This window comes from Sminthopsis crassicaudata, chromosome 1, assembly GCF_048593235.1.
Source record: "Sminthopsis crassicaudata isolate SCR6 chromosome 1, ASM4859323v1, whole genome shotgun sequence".
Lineage (NCBI taxonomy): Eukaryota > Metazoa > Chordata > Mammalia > Dasyuromorphia > Dasyuridae > Sminthopsis > Sminthopsis crassicaudata.
Genome location: NC_133617.1, coordinates 48,483,032 through 48,510,342, shown reverse-complemented (window position 1 = coordinate 48,510,342; position 27,311 = coordinate 48,483,032). Strand labels below are relative to the sequence as shown.

Below are 27,311 nucleotides of genomic sequence, written 5' to 3'. Positions count from 1 at the left end.
TTCTAGGAGCAAACAAAGAACATCACTTGTCCATCCTGACCCTGTTCTCATAGCATCCTGGGAAGGAGAGAGTAGACCAGGAATGTAAATGGACCAGGAGTGGAAAAGAAAGAGGAAGAGACCATCCCCCACCCCAATCCTCATAATTCAATTCCCCTGCCAAGCCAACTGGAGTTCATTTTCCCTGTGTCTTATAGTCTGTTACCCTCCTTGTCACATGGACATTTGGTCCATAGTTTTTATTGATAATATTTCTTTTTAGCTCCAGAAATAACAACCATTACTCCAGCTCCATCACCAACTTCCACAGGTAAGGTCAGCTTCCTTTTTTTGACCAAATATCTGGAAGGTCTTGATGCAGTTGACCATGAGGTTAAAAGATAGGAAACCTCAGGATCACAATTTTAGAGTTCCCAGATCATCTAGTCTAACTCTTGCCCTCATTTGACAGTTAAGGACACTGAAGTCTAAAGAGGAATAGAAACACAAAATCACAAGGAGAGGAAGTGGGACAGTTAAGATTGGAACCCATTTCTTCTCCAAATTCAACACACTTTCCACTGTGTTGCATTGCCAGGTTTATGGCTAAAGGTTTCCTGAAAGATTCATTAGTAAATTCTCGGAAGAAGAAAATAGGAGTTTCAGCTAGGTGTCCTTAATGATGATGAGGATGATCATCATTATTATCATCTATTATTTATATAGCACTTTACAGATATTATCTCATGCTAATTAATATTTTCAAAGCTCTGACATGAGGATGTCTCTCTACCTTCTACATAGAAGCCTGTATTTGGTCATAATATTGAGAGATGGGAGATGATGAGCAAAGACAGCATTTCAGACATCTCTCCCTTTATTTTTTTGTAGTGGGGGGCTTCAGCCTTGAGTCTTTCACCCTGAACTTCACCATCACCAACCTGAGGTACACAGCAGACATGGGCCAAAAGGGCTCCAGCAAATTCAACTTCACTGAGAACATCCTGCAGCATCTGGTGAGACATGATACCCTTTTGTCTTCTCTGACAAACCGCTTTCCTCAGCCCTGGGTGTTGAGGCTTGACCTAGAAGTTCCACTCTCTCCTTTCATTTCCAGCTCAGTTCCTTGTTTGAAAAGACCAGCCTTGGCTCTCAGTATTCTGGATGCAGATTGACCTTGCTGAGGTGAGATCAGATGTCTGGGAGTTGTTGGCCCTATCAGACACAATACTGATAGATAGGTGCCCTTCAGAAATGAGATGTCTCCAGCCTTCTCTAACATGGGTCCAGGCAGATTTTTCCAATTCTCAATGAATGTATTCACATCATCTTGTCTACATAGTTTCAGGGAGGTGAATTCAGACTTGGAATTTGAGGAGTTCCTTACAAATATGCTATAGACCCATGGGACCATCATCCAATCAAGGCTTCTCAGGGGTGGCTGTTCCCATTTCAGAAGTTGGTATCAATAGGTCCCATTTCAGACTTCTAATTCCCTTTTTTCCCTCCTTTCCCAGATCTTTGAAGGAGGGAGCAGCAACTGGAGTTAATTTCGTTTGTGCTCGTCGGACAGATCCGGACAGCCCTATCCTAGACAGAGAGAAGGTTTACTGGGAGTTGAGCAACCACACCTGGAATATCACAAGACTGGGACCCTACATTCTGGATAAGGAAAGTCTTTACCTCAATGGTGAGCACAGTGATTTGCATATAATAATTCATTCATCTATTCATCCATTAATTCATTCATTCAATGATTTATCAATTCATTCAATGGTAAGTAGCCCAGATCTGCATATGAACTTCTTTGTTTTATTTCCTAATTTCAAGAGATTGGGCCACACTCCCATTCACTGTTTTAAGACCCAGATTTATTTCTCGTTTACCCTGTTTCCAAGGGTGCTATGGCCAAGACTTCTTTTACATTTCTTTTTAGGGAGCTGTCTGTTGTAGGAGATCTTTGGAGGGGAGGAAATTTTTGTGCTACCTGAAGTATATTTAATCCCTAACCTGAATCTCCTTCCCCTAACACTTTTACTCCTCTATTTCCTGATTCTGTAGGCCCCAGATCTTCTCTCAAACTTTTTTCCTTCTTCATATGATGGGTCTCTGTCTCTTCTTCTCTTTCTAGGTTATAATCATCTGTCCTTGGCCCCCACAAAAATTCGTAAGTATTTAATGTCTCAATTTCCCCATACCTCTGGGATCCCTATTGGGAGAGAAAGATCATTTACTCTATCCTTCATCCCCAACATTGAATTGAGAGATGGATATGTAGTTAAGGTTCAGAAGACGACCCCAGAAGGTTGGGATCGAAGACCAGTGTCACTAAGTGTCTCTCAAAATAATTTGCAGGCTTGAACCCATCTTCAGGTCAAGGGGCAAAGTTAATTATAATTATAACACCAATTGAAGCAGGCTAAGTTCCAAAAGAATTTAGCAAAGAACCAAGAGAAAGAAGATAGTTTTATAGACAAGATTAGATTAGAGCTTCATGTTACTTATTTGCTAATTTTATGGCTTACAGTAGGTTTGAGAGATGGTTTGTTCACTATTGTCTCAGAAACTTGGTTATCATTGACCATCAGATTATCTGACAGTAATGTTTGACAGTCAAGGCTAGAAGACTTTAGAATCATTAAACAATAGCACTCCAAGGTCAGAGGATCTCAGGACCACTAATATATCTTCCCTAAAGTTTTATATTCCTAGCTCTGTAGACTTATAATCATTGATGGATATTGTTAGAACAGAAGCACTCTAAGGTCAGGGGGCCTTAACATTATTGCTTTATTTCTCCCTTAGAAGATATCATTTCCCCTCTCAAACAGTTTGAACCCAAAATTCATCTGGGAAAAAGGGATGGAGATCTCAGCTTCTGAAGATGCTTTTTGCTGATAAGGGCTGTAGAGCTGTCCCTGACTAGTGGGGTCCAGACTGAGGAAGGAAGGCACACGACTTGAAGATGTTAGCATCTAGGGAGTGCTAAGTGCCAGAATTAGTTAGCAGTGGTATGCAAGTTGAACAATAGTTGGAAGTTCATAGCTTGGAGTCTGGAGGAAACAAATCTCCCAAGTAAATTGAGCACAAAAAAAGAATAAACAAATGGAGTTAGTATGGGGGTTACTAGGAACAGTAACCAGGAACCCCCCACACCCAGAGGAAGACTGGGGGGCTTATGATGAATGTCTCTCATTCAGACAGCTTTTCCTAGGATAAATATCAAAGAGCATTTTCCCCAAATCCCAGCTTTTGTCACCTCAAAGGAGTAGGGGTAATGTGTAGTGTAGTAGCAATATACAAAGTGAAAGAGTTTTGCTCAGGTGGCCTAGGGTGCAAGCACCATAATGTCTAAAAGTAGAGAGGATGACATGCAGAGTGGAGACAATAATTAGTCTTAAATGGGTTTGATCTCCTTTAGCAAAAACTTCTGAGCATTTTCAGTGTTACAAGGGAAGGCTTTTATCCAATTGGTAAAGGTGACAACAAAAATTAAAAGTCCTTGAGAGAGGGAGGTATATGTGTAAAATGTATCTGCCAGTCCTCCCCTGGGTATGTCCCTCCTCTGGATGGGCTTCAGGAGAAGGGGGGATTTTAAAGCCCTTTCAGGATTTACTTGGGCACAAACCGGGCAGGCCTGACAGACCTGTTTAATTGTTTCTCCTAGCTTGTGACCAGTGAAAATAGGTTTCACAAGGGATTGGAGAGCATTTTTTCCCAAGTGAGTAGCTTGGTGTGGGCCAAAGAAAAGTTTCCACTGGCTGGCTTTGGGATTAGAAGTTGGCCTGAAGGTGTCTAAAACCATCCATAAGGAGAAAACATGCATCCCCTTTCTTTAGCAAAGGGCTTGTTCCTAGGATCTACACAAGAATGTAGGAGTTGGGGAATTAATGTGCCACGGTCAGAGGCAGTAGCATGGGCAGCTGAATCAACAAGTCTGTTTCCTGTGACCTGAAATGAATCCCCTTTCTGGGGTCCCTTACAAAACATAACAGAAACCTCTCCAGGTCCATAGATAGCTTGCAATAATTGTAGAATTTCCCCTGCACATTTAATGGGAGAATTATTTATTTATTCCTGCTGTCAAAAGTCCCTTTTCTTTCCATATAGCCCCATAAGCATTCAAAACATGAAAGGCACATTCGGAGTCAGTATAGATGTTTACTCTCATTCCTTTCCCCAATTCTAAAATTCTGTGAGGGCAAAAATGCTCTGAACCCACTGGGGAAGTTAGAACCTCCAAAGGCTGGCCTAAGGTGAGCTTGGAGCCTTCCTCAATTAGAAGGGCTGTGGCAGCCACTGCTCTAAGGCAGGAGGGTCACCCCAAAGTTCTTTAAGAAGTAAGCAAGGGGCCTGGGATAGGGCTCCAGCGACTGAGTCAAAACCCCTAGGACCTGGCCCTGCCTTCCATCAACATATACAGAATAAAAGGTTTTAGATAGGGTTAAGGCTGATCAGCCAAGTCCAGGAAAGCACACAGCTGTTTCTTTGAGGAAGGCTCAGGGAGTGGTAAGATTGCTTCCTCTGTGAGCATAGGAGTTAATAAATAGGAGATAGTAGTTAATAGATGGCCCAAATAATTAACAGACAATTAATAGGCAATAGGCCTTTAGAGAAAGAAACTTCATAGTTCTGGGGGCCTGGGGGCCTGGAAGTTAAGGGTTTTTATATGTATCCTGAAAAACTTCTCAGGTTGTCTGAAGATCAAGATAATCAACTACATACTGGACAGCCAGTACTTGTCCAAATATGTGGGGGGATGTCACGGAAGCCCTGAGCTACTTTCATGTTATGGACATGACTGTGCATGTTAATTGGTAGGGGTTGTTTTCCCCTGGATTTACAAAAAGGCAAAAAGAAATTTTGAGTCTTTATATAAAGATATGCAAAAGAAAGCATCTTTAAGATCTAAGGTAGAAAACCTTATTGTACTGGGCTCAAGGCTTCTATTGACCATTTGCTCTGATTATAGAAATTTGCTATGAGAGGAGAAAGCAGGGGAATATGATGGTGATAGCATCAAACAGGTTCTTCAAGCTTCAGCCTGAGAGCACATGTATGACAGGATAAAACATCCTTAGTTCTGCTTGTCAACCAATCATGCAGTAACAATTCCATCTCATAGCCAGACTCGGGAATAATGAGGTGGGAAACAAAGAAACAGAACTGGGAAACTGAGTTAGAAGGATCCTACCTTGAACAGAGACTAAGGTTGTCCTCCCAACTCTTGACCAGATAAAACATCCACCTGTGACAGTTCAGGAAGGCGTCCCTCTGAGTAACTTATGGCATTTCTCTCGAATGGTGGGTTACTGACTTAATGATCCAGGCAATCAAATTCAAAATTCAAAAGCTTAGGGCTAGATACATATTTTATTGATTGATTGATTGATTGATTTTTGCTGAGGCAATCAGGCTTAAGTGATTGGCCCAAGGCCACACAACTAAGACTCATTAAGCATCTGAGACCAGATTTGAACTCAAGTCCTCCTGACTTCAGGGCTGGTGCTCTATCCACTGTAGCCCTAGCTGCCCCTAAATATATTATTTTTAAAAAGTTTACCAGGACTTACACACACACAAGGAGATTTTGTATAACATGTTTTTCTTTTTCTTGAATTTAAACTCATCCTGGTGCAAAGGATCAATCATTAAACTAGATGAGAGAATTCTAGTAAACACATTCCATGTTTAGGAACTATACATTCTAAATAGGCTCATTTCTCAAGACTGATGACCTGCTTATCTTGATGGTTTCAAGAAAACTGGCAAGTTTACAAATTAAGGGGAGTTGACCAGAGATCCCAGGGAAGGAGCTGAGCTTGCTGTTGCCACCCCACTATTCTTAGTATTTTCATGGATATGCTCTCCCCACTCTGTGAAGGGGAAAAAAAAGTGTTGCAGTCCTCATAGTTGGAGGTGAACTGATAAGACTTTCACCTCATCACTCTTGTTCCACACACAGTAATCAACAATTTTAGGTTTAACATGATTACAATAACTCCAAATAACTTAGTTAACAATTTTAGAATTTTTCTAATAGCCAAATAGTCAGGTCCCTTAAGTAAGTTTTCCCTTTGTTTTAGGGAGAAAACAAGACAATTCTTAGAATTAAGATAGAACAGATTTTAAAATTGACTTAACTTTAGTTAGTAAGAGTCCCTAAATTCTAATTGAATATTCTAGACTAACTGAATTTCCATTTGGTTATTTTCCACTTCATACAAACCATTCTCTTTTGTGAGCCCAGAAAAAGGGTTAAGGTGCCAGTTTTTTTATGACAGAGCCCTCAGAAGACTGATTCTAGAGAATTTAAAAGCACACTATTTGTTGCCAGAATTTTTAAAGTAGTAGCAAACTGCTTTTCTATTTTCTTAAAGTTCCCAAACTCTTAAATCTTCTATTAATACTATCAGTGCAAATAGAGTGTACAATTTACATATTCCTTTAGTGGGCTTTGATTAGAGCTCCTTTAAAACTGCTTTTACTGTCATATCTCAAATAACAAATTTCATTGAGCTAAATATATTTTTCCTCTTTCTAACCCATTTATCCATATATCCCTGCTGCAGTCAGGGAAGGAGGGGAGAGGGAAGAAAGATAAATTAGACTCTCTTTCCTCTATGCACTATCCTCCTAGTCTTGGGGAGATCTTAATTTCCAAATTACTTTACATACAGAGAGAAATAAAATAATTTGCCATAAATACATTTCTGTAATTGAAACAGAATGGTAGGCTTACCAAATGCAGAGGCTGGCTGGCTTTTTCACCTCACACTGCCATGATGGGTGATGTCAAAGGTACCCAGATTCTTCTATGACTGTTGCTGGACAAAACCTGATGAAGGCTGGAGTGACTGGTACCAGGATCTCCCTTTCATGGTAGTTTCAGGAGTCATGGATCAGGGAATGTTGACCATGGAGCCTGACCAACACTCCATCCCCATTTCCCCAATCTGGGCTGGAGAGGTGTTTGGGTTCCCATGGCTGTTACTATTTCTATAGGTGAGGCAGAACTTAGCATTTTCTTTTCTTAATCTGTTCTGAGATGAGAGGAGTTAGCAAACAAAGGGACTTGAACTATAAGATCTTGTTAGCAATCCTCACAACTGAGATACACTCAGGATTCCAGGGAGTGGAGTGGAGTAGAGAAGGCTCCCTTGAATACCTTCTGGGGTGCTTTCCCAAAGGAGCATAAGGGGATTCTGGTCAAGATAGGAGTCAAGGCAAGGTTAGAAAAACTTTCTATTTACCTAGTTTCTTTTTTCTTTTTCTTTTCTTTTAGAATGGGGTAAATTAATGGAATTATCCCCAATGTTTTAAGAAATTTTCTTGCAGATTTAAAATTACTAATTGCCATACTTCTTGATCATTTCTCTCAAAACTTTGAGAATCTGCTAAGATGCTATTTTAATTTTAATTGGCTAACTTTATTTCTGGCTTGGCCAGAGCTGAGGTCCAGAGGAAAAAATTAGGCTCTTTCCCTTTTTGAGGTGGGAGTCAAGGATGTTAAGGAATCTTTCCCAGTGTTCTAACTACAGAATAGTTTTTTTTTTCTTGCTGGTTGCATTTTAAATCTTTCCAGGTACATAAAAATTTACCTGGTACATGACACAGACATTCTGCACAGAGACACAGATACAGACAAAAACGATATGTCCCATCTTTACCAAAAAACATCTCATAGCACTCTGGTGTCCCAGAGAAGGTGGAAGGAACTTTGCTGAAAATTGCAAGAATTTCCAAATCTGGGCATCCCCAGTCAAGGAAAATTTGCTGAGCGTAGAACTCATGACGACCCAGAATAAGCCTTCTCCTAGTTGCTTTGTGGTATCCCAGCTCTAGGATTAAGGGAGAAAACAATGGTGAGCTTACCTTGACAAGGAGGGAATCGATTCAGGGGAGGCCAGACTCTCCCCATATAGGCCACCATATATTAAGATTCAGAAGGGGTCCCAAAAGGTTGGGGTCCCAGATTGGTAACATATAAGGTATCTCAAAAGAATTTGCAGGCTTGAACCCATCTCCAGGTCAAGGGACAACATTTATTGTAATTGTAATGCCAATTAAAACAGGCTAATTTCCAAAAGAATTTAGCAAAGAACCAAAAGAAAGAATTGTCTTAATAATTATCCTAATTGTTGCTTATTTTATGGATTACAGGTATTATATTTGAGAGGTGGGCTATTCATTATTGTCTCAAGAACTTGATTATCACTGGTCAACAGATGATCTATCTGACAGTAATGTTTGTAGGACTATTCTAAGGAAGAAAGACTTTAGAATCACTGACAGACAGATTGTCAGAACAGCAGCACTCTAAGGGCAGAGGGTCTCAGGATCCCTGATATATCTTCCCTAAAGTCTAAGGGAGGAAATAATATATTTTTAAGTCAGAAGATTTTAATAATAGATAATTAGGACAATAGCACTCCTAAGGTCAGAGGGGACCTCAGGATCACTTATTCTAAAGCCAGAAAACTTTAGAATCCTTGACAGATTATTAGAACATAAGTACTCTAAAGTCAGGGGACCTTAAAATTATTGCGCTATTTTTCCCTAGAAGCATATCCTGTCAGAGAAGAACAGAGAAGGAAGAGTTAGAATGGATGTGTTGATATAGCATGTTCAAACTTTCTTATCTGTCTTTAGCAGTCCCATGCTCCCAGTCCCATAAGATTTAGCTCTGGGTCTCAGTTTTCCTTGGATTTAGGATTGAGTTGACTCCAAAAAACTACAACTCAGTCATTGAGTCGAATAGAGACATTGTCTTCAATGTCCCAAAGGGACTCTAATGTGCCTCTAAAAATACTCCCATGGTGGTGTGCTCCAGTGGGTTCCATTGAGACAGCAGGATATAATTTAAAGAGAATCCTAAACCTAGAGTCAGGAGATTTTGTTTGAAATCCGGATCACAACCTTTATTAAGCTTTGTGATCTCTCACAAAGCATTTAAACTCTCTAAGCCTCAGTTTCTTTACATGTCAAATAGGAGTCATAATGCAAGCTTACTATGTCTCCAGGTTGCTGTAAGGAAAGGGTTCTTGTATTCTTGTATAGAACATTGCTTTTATCATTTTTATCATTATCGTTCTTATTTGCAATATTCCCCAAGGTCTATTCCCTGGCCCTTTACTAATCTAACTATAATAGTCTTTTAGAATGCTCTTCCAAAATGGAGCTTTAAGTTCCTCTCTGTCCTGAAGATTCCCTTCACCTGGACTCCCATCCTGGAAGTTATCTCTGATTCCTCCACTCATTTCTCCTTTATCCACTTAGTTGCATGGATTGTTCTGAAGAGTTAGATGTAAGATACATCCCTTCTTCATTGCCATTAGCACCTTACTGTGGTCTCAGTTCTCATGGTTTGCTGCATCAACTTCCCAAAACTGGCTTTTCTGTCTCTAGGCTTTCTCCCCCGCTCCAACCCATATATTCAAATATTTCAATTCTTACAAGCATTTATAAACCACTTACCATATGCTTCAGCCACTATTTTAAATGATGGAAATACAAAGAAAAAGTGAAAAACAATTCCTACCCTCAAGAAGCTCACCTGATAGTAGGACATACACATTTACATGAATTTACATATGAAATATGTTCAGAGCTTATCAAAGGTAATCTATGAGGGGAAGGCATTAGTCATTGGAGAGGGCAAGAAAGGCCTCCAACTGTGAAAGCCTGAAAAAAATAAGGGACATAAGAAGCAGAGGTGAAAGATGAAATTCTAGACATGTGGATGCTTCCTTCAACCCCCAGTGCATAAGCAGAGAGGAAGAAAGTTACTAATTCACAGTTTTCAGCTTAATGATGAAGAAAAATCTAGAACTATGCTGCTCTCTTTTTTTAGTGACTTAAGGGCATAATTTATTTCTGAGTGACTCAAATCAGAAAAGTTGGAAGTTTTTGCACAATGTACTTCACTAATGAGGAAACTCATATGCATAAAAGAAGCATCCTTTTCAGTCTTTCTAATGCTGGTATATTTTCTCCTTGACACTTGCCTGTTCAAAGATAAAATATCATCTTCATAGTCAAATATATTATTTTTGGTCACTTGATGATTTTACAAATGTGAATACTCCTTCCAGAACCATAGATCTCTACTTATCGATGGTTTCTTAACCTGGATAATCATCTATATATTTCCATAGAAGATCTATTCAATGCACTGGAAGGCTCTTCTTAGATCTTTTAACATTCCGTGGGCTGAAATGCAGCACCAAAATTATTCATCTGCCATCACACTCTCTTGCTATGTGACTAACCCATCTCAGACAATCATACACGTCTTGGATGATATACTTACTGCCACGTCTTGGGGGTGAGTCATCATGGGCAGCCTAATTATCTCCACCATATATCTCCCCGTTGTCGTGTTTCTACAAAAATTCTATTGTTCCATCATAGCATCACTCTTGTAAAGCAATAGACTTTAGCATCGTGGAATAGTTTGGGATCATTAAAAGTATTTTATAATTCCCCAGAAGCAATCCAGCTGACTTCTTCTATTTGATCCAGGGCACAACTCAGTCATCACATAATATTAATACACTCATCTTCTCTAAATCAAGATTTTTACCATGGTATATATACTGCAGAACAAACAAAACCCACCTTCTCTAGAACATGACTCATTCAAACATAGCACCCTAAAAGCTATACTCATATTTAAGGTACTTTAGGGTAAGCATCTTTTCACAGCAAAGCTCATGAGCTGTTTATTATACAATGCTTTTTTTTTCTACTTCAGTGGATTGTAGCTACTTAGTGACCTCTTTAGTGGTTACAATTCTTTGGAAGGCTAGGCCACGGCTACAAAGCAATTTCAATCTCTTTATGAATCAGATCCATAGCATCACCGTGGGCATTAATAATTTTTATCTACACAAATTCATGAAGACCTTGTGCTGATAATGTGTGGGTGTGTCTTGGTGAATGAGCATTATTATCAGCTCTCCTGGAAGTATTGAAGTATATATGTGAGTCCTGGCTCTCTTGAGTGACTATAAGCTCCTTCAAGTCAGCGGTAACCATGTCTTCATCCATCTAAATAGTGTGATACATTGGAATGAGCATTCAGAAGACCTGGCTTTAGATTGTCAGCTCTCATAGAACCCGTGTGGCCTTGTTACCTAAGTTATCCCCAGCTTCTGCTTGCAGGTCTCTAGTGAGTGAGAATCATTGCTTTTGGAGTTAGCTCCTTCCAAATGGCAGAAAGGTGGCTCCCACACATTGAGCTTAAATCTGCCTCTATAACTTTTACTCATTGCTCCGACTCCTGATCTAGAATGAATCCAATCTCACTTTACAATGATAGCCTTTCAAGTACATGAAAAGAGCTAGTTTTTGATCCTACTCCAAGTCTTCTATAGCTAAATATCCCCAATCCTTTAAACCAATATGGAATGGATGTAAAAAGTCTTTATTCAGAATCTCTTCTCCCAATTCCCCCTGATTTATTCATGTCTTCTTAAAAGTAGTGACCAATATTGAGCATAATGCTCCACATGTGAACCATTATACTTTTCATAGCATTTCTACACTGCTTGCTTACGATGTTCAGGCACTGTGCTAAGGGTTTTACAATTAATCTCATGTGATCATTCTGACAATTCTGGAAGGTGGTAGGTACTATAATCGTCCCCATTTTACAGAGAAGTTAATTGAGGCAAACAAGTGATTTGTCTAGGATCACACAGCAAATTAGTGTTGGAGTCTAGATTGGAAGTGAGGTCTTCCAGACTGTAAGCTGGTTCTTTGTCCATTGTACCTTAAAACACTATACACATGGCATCTAAAATGATTATTATTATATTATTATTTTAAAATCTGTGAAGGCAGTGACCACATCTTATCTAAACTTTGCATTTACCCCAACATTTGCCACAGTCTACATTAATATGTCAAAGATGTAAGTTGTATCCTATCTATAAATTAGTTTCCGTTATTTGCCTGGAGATCAGAATGGTCCCCAAACTAGTAAGTGTCAGAGATAAAATCAAGTCTTCCTGACTCCAAATTCAGTCCTTGACCCAGTACAGTTTGCTGCTCCTCTACTCTGCACACAAGAGGCAGTAGACAAGTGTTGGCTCAAGTTGGAAACCTGGACATCTTTTTCCCTCCCTTCCTGTAGCCATAGAACCCAGCCTGAAGCCTTTCACACTGAACTTCACCATCACCAACCTCCGCTATTCAGCAGACATGGGACACCAGAACTCAGTCAAATTCAACATTACAGACACCGTCATGCAGCATCTGGTGAGATGGCCCACCTCCAGCTCTCTTTGCTGTTTGCCCTCATGTCTGGACCATCCCCCTGACATACTCACCTTTTGTGTTTTTTTCTTCCCCCCCCCCCACCAGCTTGGCCCCTTGTTCAAAAACAGCAGCATTGGTTCCCTGTACTCTGGATGCAAGGTGACTGAACTGAGGTGAGGCTGCTAAGCTTGGGATTTGTGGATAAATTCTCCGGGAAGGTGCTCAGGGTTTGAGACATATTCCAAACAAAGATTTCTTCTCTATACATTGGCTCACAAATTCTGTTCCCTCTAGTTTTGCAATGTCCAAGTTTAAACATCCTTTCTCCCTTCTCCCTGAACCATCCAGAGGAAAGTTTGTTTGAGGTGTCTATCTAAACCCAGTTCTATTATTAGCATTCACCCATCAAAGTGTCCATCCATCTACCCATCTTATCCATCCATCCATCTTTTCATTCATCAGCATTTCTTTTTAAAGCATCAACTATATTGTGGCCACAATGTCAGGCACTAGATTAAACAAGCAAAACAGAAACAACCCCTGCCACCTTAAAGCAGACCTTGTCCTTAAGGACAAGGTCTTCCTCTTTTGGGGAAAAACAAAGGAGTCATTCCATTGTAATCTGAGCAAAATTTTGGCTATGCCTTGAATACTTTCTTTATTCTATTGTCTCTAATAGCATTGGAGTCAGAAAAGCTGAGTTCAGATTCCAGCTTTAAAACATAAACTTTGTAAACTTGGACAAGTAACTTGACTCCTTATCTTGGTTTCTTCATCTGTAAGAGAGAAAAGATAATATTCACAACCATCTTCTTTAAAAAGTTGCTTTAAAGAAGATAATATTCACAACCATCTTCTTTAAAAAGTTGCTTTAAAGATTATTCTATAAAAATGTATACATATATTGTATTTAACATATACTTTAACATATTTAACATGTAATGGAATATCTGCCATCTAGGGCAGGGGGTGGGGGGAAGGAGGGGAAAAGTTGGAAGAGAAGGGTTTTGCAAGGGTCAATGTTGAAAAATTACCCATGCATATATATCTTGTAAATAAAAAGCTATAATAATAAATTTTAAAAGTTGCTTTAAGCAAGCACTTTGCATTATACTGGTTTCTTATTTTAAAATATTGGATTATATTGTTTTCCATATTTCCAGATTTATCAATAGTGTCTTCCCTCCTAGGTCTGTAAAGAAAGGATCACAGACAGGTGTGGATGCTGTCTGCACCTATCGCCAGTTTCCCAGCAGCACTGGTCTGGATGCCAAGCAGGTTTTCCATGAGCTGAGTGACCAAACTCGTGGCATCCGGAAATTGGGCCCCTATTCTCTGGACAAGGACAGTCTCTATCTCAATGGTAAGCAGTCTAATGGAGAGAAGGCTTATCCCTTATACTACCTGCCTTTGTCTCTTCCCTTCCTCATAAGGTTTAATTTGAAAGTTCATTTTTTCTTCTGACTTTCCTATTAGGTACAAGACTCTAATCACATCCAGAAATTCAGAAGGTAGACAGACAGACTCTGGCCCCTATTTATTCCCTTAAGAAATCATTTTCTCAAAGTTTTTTGCTTTGTTCCTACCTGATAGCCACTATAGAGAACTGTCCTTAGTGCTATCCTCTCTGACATTTTTATTAATGCCTTGGGAAAGAAGCATAGCTGGCAGGTAATTATAGATGCCATGAGACTAGGAGAGAAAAGATATGTTGGGAGGAACCAGATCCAGAAAGTTGAGATAATGTGACATATTTAACAAGGTAAAATTTAATGAGAATGCATGTAAAATTCCACATAAGGAAAACATGAGTAGATGACAATTTCTAGGAAAATAACTTGGAGGTCTTATTGAACTACAAGCTAATAGTAATTATGCATCAATCAAAAAATCACTGTGAAAGACTGTATAATACAGTGGAGAATGTACTGGATATGGAGTCAGGGGATCTGGATTCAGATCCTGGCCCTGCTACTTATGCCTCTGTGACCTCTGTAATGCAAAGCTGGCTTTTCTTAGTGATTTGGGCACTGGTCTTGGAGCCCACAAGATCTTGTTCAAATCTTGCCTTAAGACACTTCTTAGCCAGGTGAGCAAAATCCTCATTCATGATAATTACCTAAGGAGAAATCATTGATCAAGTCAAGTTCCTCATACTGAGAAGGAATGGTGCAATTAGACAAGTCTCCTGTTAGGATTACTAGGTGAGAACTCAGGTTGTCTGGACAGTGACAAGGTGAGAATTCAGGTTGTCTGGACAATTACAAGGTGAGAACTCAGGTTGACTTGATAGTTCTCTGGCTCAGACCTTTGGTTTGGGCCTTTAAAAGGAGTTTACACCTTAGGGATTCTAGGAGGAGCAAGCTCATTGGTTGAAGTGGTTCTTCCCAGAAGCCCTTGCATTATCCCATGCCCATTCTCTGGGAGGATAAAAAGAGGCAACATTGAGCCTGGACAGCAATCTGGACTGGGGAAGGACAAGAGCTGGAGAAGATTCAGAGCCAGGATTCAGGAAGAAGAAGAGGCTGGCTGGAGGCTCCAGAAGCCTCCCAAGAAACCTGCTCATAGAGGAAAAGATTATACAGAAAAGAAACCTCCTCCCAGAGAGACAATCAGAACATTACATTTGGCGCCCAACGTGGGGCAAGGACTTTTCCTTATCCTGACAAGGACTTATTCTGAGCTAGACTGGACTATAGCAGTCTCTGAGGAAGTCTCTTCCAGCTCTTTATGAATCTAAGCTCCTCACTAAGCCAGGAGAGTGGGGAGAATAGCTTGAACTCTATTTTCCATTATTTCAGACAGTTAGTGTCTCTGTCACACTGCAGAGCTTCCTATTCTTCCTTCATGCCAGAGAAGTAGGGCTTGCCTACAAGAAATGGTCTCTCTCTCAACTGATCTGGGGCAGTAGATTGGATCCTTTTTCATTTATTTATCATTCTGAGCATTCCTTTTTCTCTTTTCTGCCATGTCGGTTTCACTCCTCTCATTGTCCACCTTTTGGTTTCCAGGTTATAATGAACGTGGTCCAGTCTTACCCAGTGTTGGTAAGTATGTTGACACTTCAATCTCATTTTAATCCTAGGCCATCTGGGAGCCATGAAACTCATTCCTTTCTTGACACTTGGAGTTAGGTCCCAATATGATAAGTCCCTCACCCTGCAGCCCATTCAGATTATTAGAAAGAATCCAAAAGTTCTGAGAAAAAATGCAAGAAATATATTTAGCAGGCTTTGGGAAATAATAAGGAAGATGGGCCTCTATCATTGGAGGCCTACAAATGGAAGCTAAATGACCACTTGTCAGGGATATTATAAAGTTCTTCAACTAGATGTGCTCTGAGCATCCTTTCAGCTCTGGTTTTATATGACTTGGTGATTCTGTGAAGAAAAGACTCTAGTTAAGGGAAAGGGGACTCAAGATCTTTTCCATCCCTCTTGCCCTGGAATCATGATCTTATGTTCCGATAGTTCCACTTCTTTTGTGAGACACTGAGTGGTAATGACTTATTTGTTTTCACAATAAGCAAACACTTATTAAGCTCCATCTATGTATCAACCATCATGCTAGATGCTGGGGATACAGGGTCAAAAAATGAAGGGATCTTTTTCTCTAAAAGGATTTACATCTATTGTGGGGGGATGACATGTGTATATATTTATGTATACATGTGTATAGATATATACATACACATATATGTATATGTAGGATCAGTTTTAAAATCAATTCAAGGTTGTTAGATGTGTAATAGTAGTTTGGGGGCAATCAAAAAAAGGGTTTTCTGCAGAAGATGAAGCTTGAGTTGTGTCTTAAAGGCAGAGAGAGATTCTATGAGACTGAGATGAGGAGGAATGCATTCCAGGCATGGTATAGGACCAGTGAAAAAGAATGGAGATGAGGGATATAGTACTTTGTGTGAGGAACAGGGAGAAGGTCAGCTTGGCTAGATCAGAGATTGGGAAGGATAGTTTGGTATCATGAGGTAAAACAAAGTAAGTCATGGTTAGGTTGTTAAGGATGTAAATTGGACATTTAACCTGTATTGGACTACCTGCCATCTAGGGGAGGTGGTGGGGGGAAGGAGAGGATAATTTGGAAGAGAAGGTTTGCAAGAGTCAGTATTAAAAAATTGCCCATGCATATGTTTTTTAAATAAAAAGTTTTAATTTTTAAAAAAAGATCTAAGTTGGTTCTGCAGTTGGATTATCTGATCTCTTACATTTACTTCCAGTGTGACTTGAATACGTAGATCATTTGAACTTTGTGGTTAGTTTCTTTTTCTATAAAATGAGGTGGTTGAACTACATGGATTTTGAGGACCCATCTTGCTTCAGATCTTATATTTGATTCTAGAGATGATAGAGAGTCATTAGAATTTGTTGAGTAGGGGAATATGGTCAGATCTGCATTTAAGGGAAAATTGTGGTGAGGTCAAAGATGCTGGCAAAATATCAGGATGATGGTTCACAGGATACTTCTGTCAATCATAGGTCAGGCACCTCAGCTGGTATTCTTAAGACCTGGGTCTCCAATTCAGGCATTGGACCCCATTGATTCAATCCTTTGTTGGAGGAGCACACAGTGAGTGCCTGCCTAGAGAAGGGTCCTGAGCTCATACATAGACACCCAGAGTTGCCCCAAGCTCTCTGTTAGGTACTCAAGGTTTCTTGTCAATCTCTGATCATGTTCCATTTTTTTCCAGCTCCAGGTTCAGCCACAACAATAGTAGCTGGGATTCCCCTGGGGTCCACAGGACTTGGAGGCTCCAAAGGTAGGGAAGAAGATAATTGTTTCTTGACAGTGGTGTCAAGCCCAAGTAGAAATGGGTCCGGGTGGGCTGCATATAGACTTAGAAAACCACAACTAGCATCATACCATGTGAAGAAGCTGGTATTGCTTAGCTTGAATGAACGCAAGGAAGACATGATAACTGGCTTCAAATATTTAAAGGGCCGTCATATGGAATAGGGGGATAGATTTGTGATGTTTGGCTCCAGAACAATGGGTGAAACTTACAAAGGAGAAAATTTGGATTTGATATCAGGAAAACTTTCCTCATAGTGAGAGCTGTCCAAAGTACAATGTGCTGCCTTGGGAAGTATTGGATTGTCTTCTCCTGGAGGTCAAAAAGCATTAACTGAAAGGCCATTTGGTGAATAGGGTTTGTGGTTATTCAGATAGAAATCAGACAAGATGGCTTCTGATTTTCCTTCTGACTTTAAGAATAGCCAAGGCAATAGAAACCTTGACCTCCATATCTCCTCTCAGTCAGTTCCCCATCTTATATAACATTCATTAATCACTCTTCTTCACAATGATTTTTTTCCAACAGCTTCTTTGCTAAGCACATCCCCTCCAGCCACATCCCCAGCTCCATCACCTTTCTCAAGCACCACAGGTACAAAGATATTGGATCTCTGGGTCACGTCCTAGAAATTGCATTATGCTTTGTTGTGGGACTATAGGACAAGAGAAATAGAGAAAAGGGGAAATTGGAAAATGGTGGGATTCATCAGTGGGTGCAGAATGTTAATGGGGTTGGGAGATGGAGATGGGCAAAGGACAATAAAAAATAGGGTGCTAATGGTATGCTGCATGATCTGCCTGAGACTTAAACATAAGTATTTCTCTCTTTCCATGGCCACAGCTGCCAGCCTAAGCTTACAGTCTTTCACACTAAACTTCACCATCACCAACCTGCTCTACACAGAAGACATGCAGCTTCCTGGATCCAGCAAATTCAACTCAACTGAGAGAATCCTGAAGCACCTGGTGGGTCTTCCCAATTCCTGCTCAGAACTCAGAAGTCTGAGCTCCTGATTCCCTTGGCTCAGCCTTCTGTTTTCCAGATACTCACTCATTACCTCCTTTCATTACCAGCTGGATACCTTGTTCAGGAATAGCAGCATTGGTCCTTTCTACTCTGGATGCCACCTGACTTCCCTGAGGTGAGATGCCAGAGATTTAGAACTGAGACTTTGAAAGCACCTCCCTGGGACCCTGGGGGACACAGGCTGGGTTTCCGGAGGGGCTCACAACAAAGTGAGCTATTTTATTTTGCACATTGTCCTTTTGCTCCTTTCCCCCTATTTTCAAGCTCCCAAGAGCTTTGTCATGGTATCTCTTGTTCATGGCTTCCTGAGAAAGTGATCTCCCTTGTAGAGCATGCTTCAAAAGAAATTTCTGATGTAAAGAGAGCACTCTACAGATATTTAGAGGCAACCTGGCCCAGTGGACAGAAAGCTGGTCTTAGAGTCAGGAAGATAAGCTCAAATTCAACCCCTAATATTCAAATTCTCCCGGAGAAGGAGATTTCCTCATCAGTAGTGAAAGAGAAGAATAGAGGGAGAGAAGGAGAGGGGGAGAGGGGGAAAGAAAGAGAGACATAAAGAGCAAGGGAGGAGAGAGGGAGAGTGGGAGAGAAAGAGAAAGAAACATAGAGAGGGGGGAGAAGGAGAGAGAAAGAGACAGAGAGAGAGAAAGAGAGGAGTTGTATGTAGCTAATACTGTTCAATGCTCTTTCTCACAGAAATGTCATCAGTTCCTCAGAGGAGATGCCTGTCCTTATACTTGGGGGGTTCTCGGCTTCCTCAGTATCATTCTTGTAATTACCAACATTTCCTTTCTCAGACCTATGAAGAATGGCTCAGCGACTGGAGTGGATGTACTGTGCACCTATCGGAGAGATCCCACCAGACCCATCTTGGACAGAGAGCAAGTTTATCGAGAGATGATCAATCAGACCTTTGGCATTAGCAGGCTGGGACCTTACTCACTTGATAAGGACAGTCTCTACCTTGATGGTGAGCTGCCCCTTTGAGGCTCTGCCCTTCTTTTCGTTCTTTCTCTTGAGTCTTCCTTACTTCCCCGAGCCCTTCTCATTCATCTCTTCCTGAACCCCCTGCCCAATACAGAGCCTTCCCATAGTGACTTTAAGTGGGGAGGCCCTTCCTTTAGAGTTCCTTTGTTGCTGTTACTTGATGGTCTATCATGGAACTGTGCTCTTGGTCTAGTTTTTTCAGCATTTTTAACAGACTTGTATTATTCTTGGCTGCTGAACATGCCCTTCTTGTCTGGAATATGGGGATGGACAGCCACCCTGATGTTTTGCTCCTCTTTTCCCCATAATCCAGGATAAAGAAAACCCTGGTGGAATCATTTAGGGCCTCCATTATATCTTTTTCTCTTAGCAATCCAGGAATCTCTCCAAATTGCAAGTGTTTTTTTTTCTCTTTATCTATAGAAAAATGGGAATGAGAATTTTCTTTTCCCTTTCCTCAAGAAACAATTTCCTCAGGTGCCCAGACTTAGTAAACTAAATCTTTAATTCCGTTGTGCCCCTTACTCTGAGCTACTTGTTTCCTTCCTTCTCTTGTGGGTTCATGAACTCCTTCCTCTCACTATCCTTTCTTTGTTTTCCAGGTTATAATGAACACAGTGCTGTGCAGTATACTACTAGTGAGTGTTCTGACATTCAAATACCCCTGTGTATCCATCTACACGCCCTGAACTCTGTCCCCCACTTGAGGCCTGAAGTTGGCCTCTGGTGTGAGAGTGCCAACCAGTCACTACCTTTACTTCATACTTTCATCCCACTCGGATATCAAAAGGTATCAAAACCCAAAGCAGGGTGGACTGCTCCAGGAAGTAGTGCATCCAACACCACTGCAAGTCTTCAAGGTTTTAAAAGCAGCTATGTAGCATTGTGAATAAACTAATGAATTTGGAGTGAGAAAGGCCTGAATTAAACCCTGCCTTACATACGTACAAGACTTGGCAAGTCACTTAATTGGATTTGGCCTCTGTGATCTTTCTAGTCCTATGACCCTGTTAGGCAACCATCTGTCTAGGAGACTAGAGATGACCCTATGAGGACTTTTCCTAGGCCGAAGTTTGGCAATTCTATGCTTCTATCAGAAAAAAAGTTTTAAATTAGAGAAAATGGAGTTCTAGAATCATCTGACCCTTCACAGGTTGGAACCCCAGTCTCAGATTTTGGGGATCCCAGTTAACTCTATCAGAGTTTGATTGGTAATGACTTGCTCCTTAAGAGTAGTGACTGTCTCCTCCTTTGCTTGTGTTTCTGCAGTCCCTAGCACAGTGCTAGCCCCATTATGAAGCACAGTAGGTGTTTAATCAATGCTTATGGGTTGTCTAACTGTCCCAACATGGGGTCAAGAGGCTTGCCAGTTTGCACATGAACCTCAGCTCTCGGAAGAGAGAAGGGGAGGCTCATAGGCTGTTTTATGGTCTTGATCTCACTTCCTCTATCAATATAGTCTCTGAGAGAACATCTCTGGGACTCTTATTGGGACAAACCACTAGCTGAGAACTCTGACAGCTTCCAGAAGTGTTGGACAATAGTCAGTCACACAGGCATTGAGGAAACTTGTTAAACATCTCCTACGTGCAAGACACTCAACCAATGCCTGAATGCCTCTAGTTTTTTTTTTTTGGTTCTCATGAGGGGTAACCATGAATTCTGTCTTTCTCTCTCTCTAATTAGTTTATTGATGCTTTTCTGCTTTTATATTATAATTATTTCTGCAAATGCTCTCACTTTCAATGGCTGCCTCCATTTAAAAAGTCTCCTTTGTTTTTAAAAAAAAAGTTAAGCCAAACCACTTGATAGAATGACTGATCCCTATTCATAGCATTTTGTCCTCTCTACTACGAGAAGGGAGTTACGCTTTGTTATCCATGATCTCAATCCATGTGTCTCTAACGACATTCCTTTTCACAGCTTTGGGGTCAGAAACTGCATCCACAACTGAAATTCCCCTAAGGCCCACTGAGCTTGATAGTCCCACAGGTAAGAAGGGGGTAGGCTTTTGTCCTTATTCTCTGGGTGACAGCTGGGAAGAGGGTATGCTTTCTAAAAAAGGGAAACATACTAAGCATTTCAAAGTTGCCATCACTCTAAAAACTATCACCCAACAAGTAGGGAATGGGAAACTGGGGGCATGAGAAAGAGTGTGACCCAAGGCAACCCAGGCAGAAAGCCTCTGACCTAACAAACTTAGATTTTGGTTCTTATCTTCACTCTACTTGTTGTCTCTTTCTGTGGTGACTGAATATCATTCTTAGACTCATGACTATAGTTTCCCTCTCAGTGGTTCTCTGGCTAAGCTAAGTAAGCAGAGCCCAGATGCCCCATATTTTGGAGAGCTTACTTGAAACATTTACCTGGTAATTTTATCAATATGTTCTTCTCCAGCCCCTGTGACAACTTCATTTGCTTCAGCAACATCTCTGGCTCCATCACCATTCTCCAATGTCACAGGTTCAAAACTTCCTCTTTCTATTATTCATTCTTCAGGAAAGTCTTTTTTGGGGCATGAGATTAGGGAATGAGAGGGGCAGAGCAAAGGGGAGGGAGAGGAGTTGGGAAGTGGAATAAAAATTTCTTATTGGGAACCTCAGTGGGACCAGGATGCTGAGCTTCCTTCTAGGAAGGAATTATAGAATAGTTGGGTATCTCTTTGACTGATTTAGACTGATTGTCTCAGTCTCAGAGGTGAGGAGTTTCTCTATGCCTTTTTCTCCTGCAGCCACTAGCCTCAGTCTGGAGACTTTCACTCTGAACTTCACAATCATAAACCTGCCTTATACAACAGAAATGGCACATCCAGGCTCTAGCAAATTCAATTCCACAGAGAGAATCCTACAACGCCTGGTGAGATTTTCCAACTCCTACTCTAACTTTTGTCTCAATTTCCTTTTCCTTCCAATCCAGCCCATGTGTTCACTCATTTCTCCTTCTTTTGTCAGCTTGGTCCATTGTTCAGGGGTAGCAGCATTGGTTCCTTCTACTCTGGATGCAAAGTTACTTGCTTGAGGTGAGAGTATAGAACCTTCAAGTTGGGATTTATGGGCATCTCCCTCCTTCCTCTAGGAATATACTCCAAGCTTGAGTTGGACTTCAACCAAAGGTAGCTTTTCCATTTTTGGTCCACTTTCTTTAGTCTTAAAATTCTTAATCTGCTTTATTACAGTCCTTATTTATAGATTCTCAGGAAATTCATTCCTCTAAAGCGTAAACTAGAAGAAATTCTCTAGGGTAAATATTCAATCCAGTTGAGATCACTGGTTGACCAACACTCTTACCAGAGAAATAATGGAAGCAACTCAATCATCCTGGAATCCCCATCATATTTCCCCCAATCTTCTCAGGCTCTTCAGTTTCTCTTTGTATTTGGGGCTCCTATCATCCTTTTTAGTACAAGTTTCTATGTTATCATGTACTTTTCTAGACCAATGTTGAGTGGTTCAGCAACTGGAGTGGATGCCCTTTGCACACAGCGAAGAGATCCAACAAGCCCCTTTCTGGACAGAGAGAGGGTTTACTGGGAGCTGAGTAACCAGACAAACAACATCACCCAGCTGGGTCCCTACTCACTTGAGAGGGACAGTCTCTATGTGAATGGTGAGAAGTCTAAACTGAAACTCAGCCTTTTTTCCTATCCTCATCCCAGTCCCACTTCCTCCTATGTTATCCTTCCCCTCTGATTCACTCTAACTTCCCAGAGAATCATTATTTCTCAGTCATCACCTATTACGTCAACTACACAAGACAAATTCTATCCATACAAGTTATTTCCCTAGGGATTCCCTTAAGTTAGTGTATCTTGGTGGCAGAAACAGAGAAAAAGGGAGACATCTTTAGTCCTGTTCTAATCGGTGATTTTTAGCAATTATTTGTAGAGAGACATAGCAGCAAATATATAAAAGTTACAAAGCTTTAAGAGATAAATAATTAATGTATTGAATAGAATTAGGATCCTGTTAAAAAAACTAGCATATGAAAAATAAGGTAAATATAACACAATGATATTTATAAAAGGAACGATTTTAAGTTCACTTACATTAACATTTAAATTTAATTGATCAATCAACACTACTTTGTTAAACATAGATGTGCTTGGAGCTAGGCTAAGTTCTGGGCATACAAACAGAGAATTGTTACTTATGTTTTATTGGAAGGAGACACTATGTCCACAGATAAATCTAGGATAGACACAAAGTTATGGAAGAGGAGCAACCAAGTCAGAAAAGATCTTTTGGAAAAGGTGGTACATGAGACATGCCTTAAAAGGATAGGTGTTCGTAGAAATGAGTGAGCCCAATCCATCCCAGGAACATAGGAATGTCATGTTCAGGAAGCAGGAAGTTGGTCATTTCTTTTTGGCCTGTATAGAGCAAACTGAGAAGATAATGGTTATTTGTGTGGAAAAGCCTTGGCTAGGCAGCAGTTCTCGTATGAGACACTTGGAGCTTTTTAATGGATTGAAATCTCCATGAATCAACAGAGTAACTGGCAGCCCAGAAAATGAGTTGAGAGTCTTAAACAAAATCTAAGGTAAATATTCAATCTAATGAACATCATTGGTTGACCAATATTCTCACCCACCGAATTAAGACAGAGAGATTAACTAGAGAACATCCAAAGAAGGGTCAGTCAATCAAAAAACATTCATTAAGCATGTACTATATACCAGGTGGTGGGCTAAATTCTGGAGGCACAAAGAAAGGTTAAAAAAAATTAGTACTTGCCCTCAAGGAGTTTATAATCTAATGAGGAAGACAAACAAGATAAATAGGAAATAATTAAAAGAAGTGTTAGAATTAGTAGGGATTGAGAAAGGTTTCCTGTAGAAGATGGGACCTGAAGGAAGCTAGGAGGTAAAGATGAGAAGGAAAAGCATTCCAAAAAAGAGGGACAACTAGAGAAAATGATCAGTCAGAAGATGGAGAACAACCAAGCCAGTGTCACTGTCCAAAGAGCATACAATAGAGAGAAAGATGGAAGGAAAATGGTGGAGGATTTTTAGTTCATTACATATAAACATCAGGTGAGGAAAATGGGGATGTTTAACCTGGAGGAAGGAGGATTTAAAGTGACACAAGAAGCGTCTCCAAGTATTGGAAGGGTTGTCATGGAAAATATGCCAGGACAGGCAGTCTGAAGCTTTACTTGCTATTTCTACAGGTCAGGGCACAGCAAGGCTGTGGATTCTTCAAGTACCTCTTAACTTCATCCCCCACCCCCAGCTTGCAAGCTTCTTTGTTGTTTGTACTCTGGGTCTCATGTAGAGACCTTGGCAGGGTTAGGGGGTAGATGCAGGAGAATTCTGTTATCTGCCCCCTCATGGATCAGGGTGCCAGGGAGATGCCAGATGTCAGGAGACAGGAAAATGAGTCATTTTGTCACCATGAGTATCTTAAGTCTCTTCCCATTATATTCTCCCCTCATTGTCTCTCTTTTGTTTCCTAGGTTATAATGGGCATAGATCAGTCCAATATTCTTCCAGTAAGTATTCTAACATTTAAATCCCTTACATCCTTGGTCGTCTGTAAGTCCTGTTCTCAGGTAGTTAGTCAACAAGTATTTATTACTCACTTAACATGTACCAGGTACTGCAGATACAAAGATATCCCCTTCCAAAAATTTTTTATTCCCTCTTAACTCTTAGCTGTCACACTGGTGACAGCATGAACTAATTAAGGTCCCTTTCCTGGCAACACATTTAGACATCATTAGAAAGAAATCCCAATAGTGTAATTGCCTCGTGAGCTGGCAAGTTCACTGAACCTGGGATATTGGGGGGAAAAAGATGTCGAATAGCCATTTGTCATAGATGTTAATGACACCATCCTGGATTAAATGTGCCCTGAAGACCATTGCACCTTTGAAATTCTCTTAATAAAAAGGTCCTAGATAGGAGAGATGGACCTTAAGGTCCTCCTGGTCCTCTGTATCTTAGAGCCATGGTTTCTGGGATTCCCATGTTGTCTGCCCAAGATTTCATGAGAATGATGACTTAGCAAGCTATTTCTAGGCAATTAAAGAAATGAGTGAGTCACAGGGAAACCCAACCCTTTGAGAATAGTTGGAGAGGGAGTCATACAAGCAGCTTCTTGTAGCTCTTAATGTCATTTGTGCTACTCTCATTGGCAGGCTATTCTGGTAGCTGCCAGGGACGTTGCTTGATCACACTCACTAAGCCATTGAACATTTATAAAGTATTTCCTGCATATAGAGCTATGATCATAATTCACTAGGGTCTTCTTATATGGGGAACAACGGCTTTTGTTAATAACTAATAATACTCCTTTTTTTCAGCTCAACAGCCAACAAGTATATCAGCACCTGTGACTACCCTGTGGTCCGCAGGGCCTAGAACCTCAACAAGTAAGAATAGGAATACCCGGAAGAGCACACCATTCCCTTCCCCTTCTCCCCTGCACACTTAGAACCTCAGAAACTGATAAAAAAAATGGCCTCTCTGAAAGAAGGAACATACCTAAAAATTTCAAATCCTCTTTACTTGGAAACATAATTACTTGCCAATTGGGAAAAGGGTATATGATTTAATGTATTAACTTGAGGGTTCATGTCCCAAAGGCCTAACTAGATTTAAGTTCTTATAAATTTAAAAATTAACTGGATAAATCACTATGGGAACCAAGAATAAGCCCACATGTCCCATTAATAATTTAAAGAAAGTTAAACCAGGAAGCTCTTGAACCTGGTAAGATATACTAATAATTGGATCCCCATCACTCAAATACATACTTCCTTCTCATTCTGGATTGTGAGTTTTCATCCAGGGATTTTATGGCTAAAGCAAGCTGAATTTTTTTACTCCAATTTTCTGACTTCAGATTTTTCACATTATGGCTTTATTTATGTGTTATATATTTATTATAATTATTATTTCCAGCTTCGGTGACAACCGTTTTTTCTCCAGACACTTCTCTAGCTCCATCACCATTCTCCAGCACCACAGGTATAAAGGATAAGTTTCTGATTCAATTTTCATGGTAACTTATTATGCTTGAGTAGGGTATAAGAAGATAGGAGATAGAAAGAAAAAATGGGGAGATTCCATAATGTGGATATCGCTAGGGTCAGGGTGCTGAGGTTTCCTTCCAGGATGGAATAAATATAACAACAGTAGTTCAGTTTGAATGGATGCTTGATTGATGTGCCCAAGGCTCAGGCCTGAGTCTTTTGTTTTCCTTCTCTGTAATAGCTGGTGGCCACAGCCTGGAACTTTTTACCTTGAATTTTACCATCACCAACCTATTCTACACAGAAGACATGGGGCACCCTGGCTCTGGCATTTTCAATTCCACCGAGAGAGTGCTGCAGCGCCTGGTGAGGTTCCACAGGCCCTACCTAAGCCCATTCCCGTGCAGCAAATTTCTCCATTTGGGGGAATGAAAGTTTGGTTGCTCATTCTCCTTCTTATTGCCTTAACAGCTCAGCCCCTTGTTCAAGCAAAGCAGTATTGGTTCCTCCTATGCTGGATGCAAAGTGATTGCCCTGAGGTGAGATCTGAGCATAAAATCTGGAGACCTGACATCATTTCCCTTGATGCCCCAGGTTCATGGCTAAGGCTCAGGGTGGGCAAGCAACAAAGGCAGTGCCTCTTCCTAGGGCCCATTTCTTCCATTTTCAAATTTGAAAATGGTTTCATTCTCATTGTCTTCACTCAGGGGTCCTTCAGAAAGGAGCTCTCTTTGTCTGTCATAATTTGGAACAAATGCTATAATGCTGAAATACTTCTCTCCGGGGGGGAGATCTGTGTCTATTAAACCATCCTAACCACACAAATAATGAGAGTTTTCATCCATCATTATCCTTTTTGATGTCACTTCATCTCAGTTTAATTTCCCCATTTCCTCCCTCAAGTTAATCTCTTAGCGTTAAGCTTAGAGGTCTCTCCATGTGTTTCCTTCCATAGATCTATGAAGGACGGCTTAGCAACTGGAGTGGATGCTGTGTGCACCCATCGAGGGGGGCCAACCAGTCCCTATCTAGACAGAGAAAGGGTTTATTGGGAACTGAGCAATGAAACTCACGGCATCACCAGATTGGGCCCCTACACTCTGGACAAGAATAGTTTCTACCTTAATGGTGAGATTCTTCATGAGGGCAATAGTTGACTCCTTTACCTCCAGCTCTGTTAGGAGACCACAGTCCCAACATTAACATCTTTTCTTTTTCTTCCCACTCTGACTCAGGACCTAACACCTCCAGAATTCTATGTTCCCAGTCCTCC

The 27,311-nt window shown here is 40.6% G+C and overlaps 1 protein-coding gene across 1 annotated transcript in view; it reads left to right on the top strand.

Moving 5' to 3' along the window:
• The window catches only part of MUC16 (mucin 16, cell surface associated), a gene marked incomplete in the record, with an annotated part of 203,838 nt that overhangs the window by 129,254 nt on the left and 47,273 nt on the right, over positions 1–27,311 (top strand). The window contains 26 exon segments of the mRNA XM_074301797.1: positions 263–310; positions 871–995; positions 1,097–1,164; positions 1,497–1,669; positions 2,111–2,146; positions 12,119–12,243; positions 12,349–12,416; positions 13,434–13,606; positions 15,255–15,290; positions 16,946–17,014; positions 17,576–17,641; positions 17,891–18,015; positions 18,124–18,191; positions 18,874–19,046; positions 19,666–19,701; positions 20,987–21,055; positions 21,461–21,526; positions 21,795–21,919; positions 22,015–22,082; positions 22,497–22,669; positions 24,518–24,553; positions 25,367–25,435; positions 25,968–26,033; positions 26,280–26,404; positions 26,510–26,577; positions 26,994–27,166. Of these exon segments, the coding sequence (XP_074157898.1) occupies positions 263–310; positions 871–995; positions 1,097–1,164; positions 1,497–1,669; positions 2,111–2,146; positions 12,119–12,243; positions 12,349–12,416; positions 13,434–13,606; positions 15,255–15,290; positions 16,946–17,014; positions 17,576–17,641; positions 17,891–18,015; positions 18,124–18,191; positions 18,874–19,046; positions 19,666–19,701; positions 20,987–21,055; positions 21,461–21,526; positions 21,795–21,919; positions 22,015–22,082; positions 22,497–22,669; positions 24,518–24,553; positions 25,367–25,435; positions 25,968–26,033; positions 26,280–26,404; positions 26,510–26,577; positions 26,994–27,166 (2,427 nt within the window).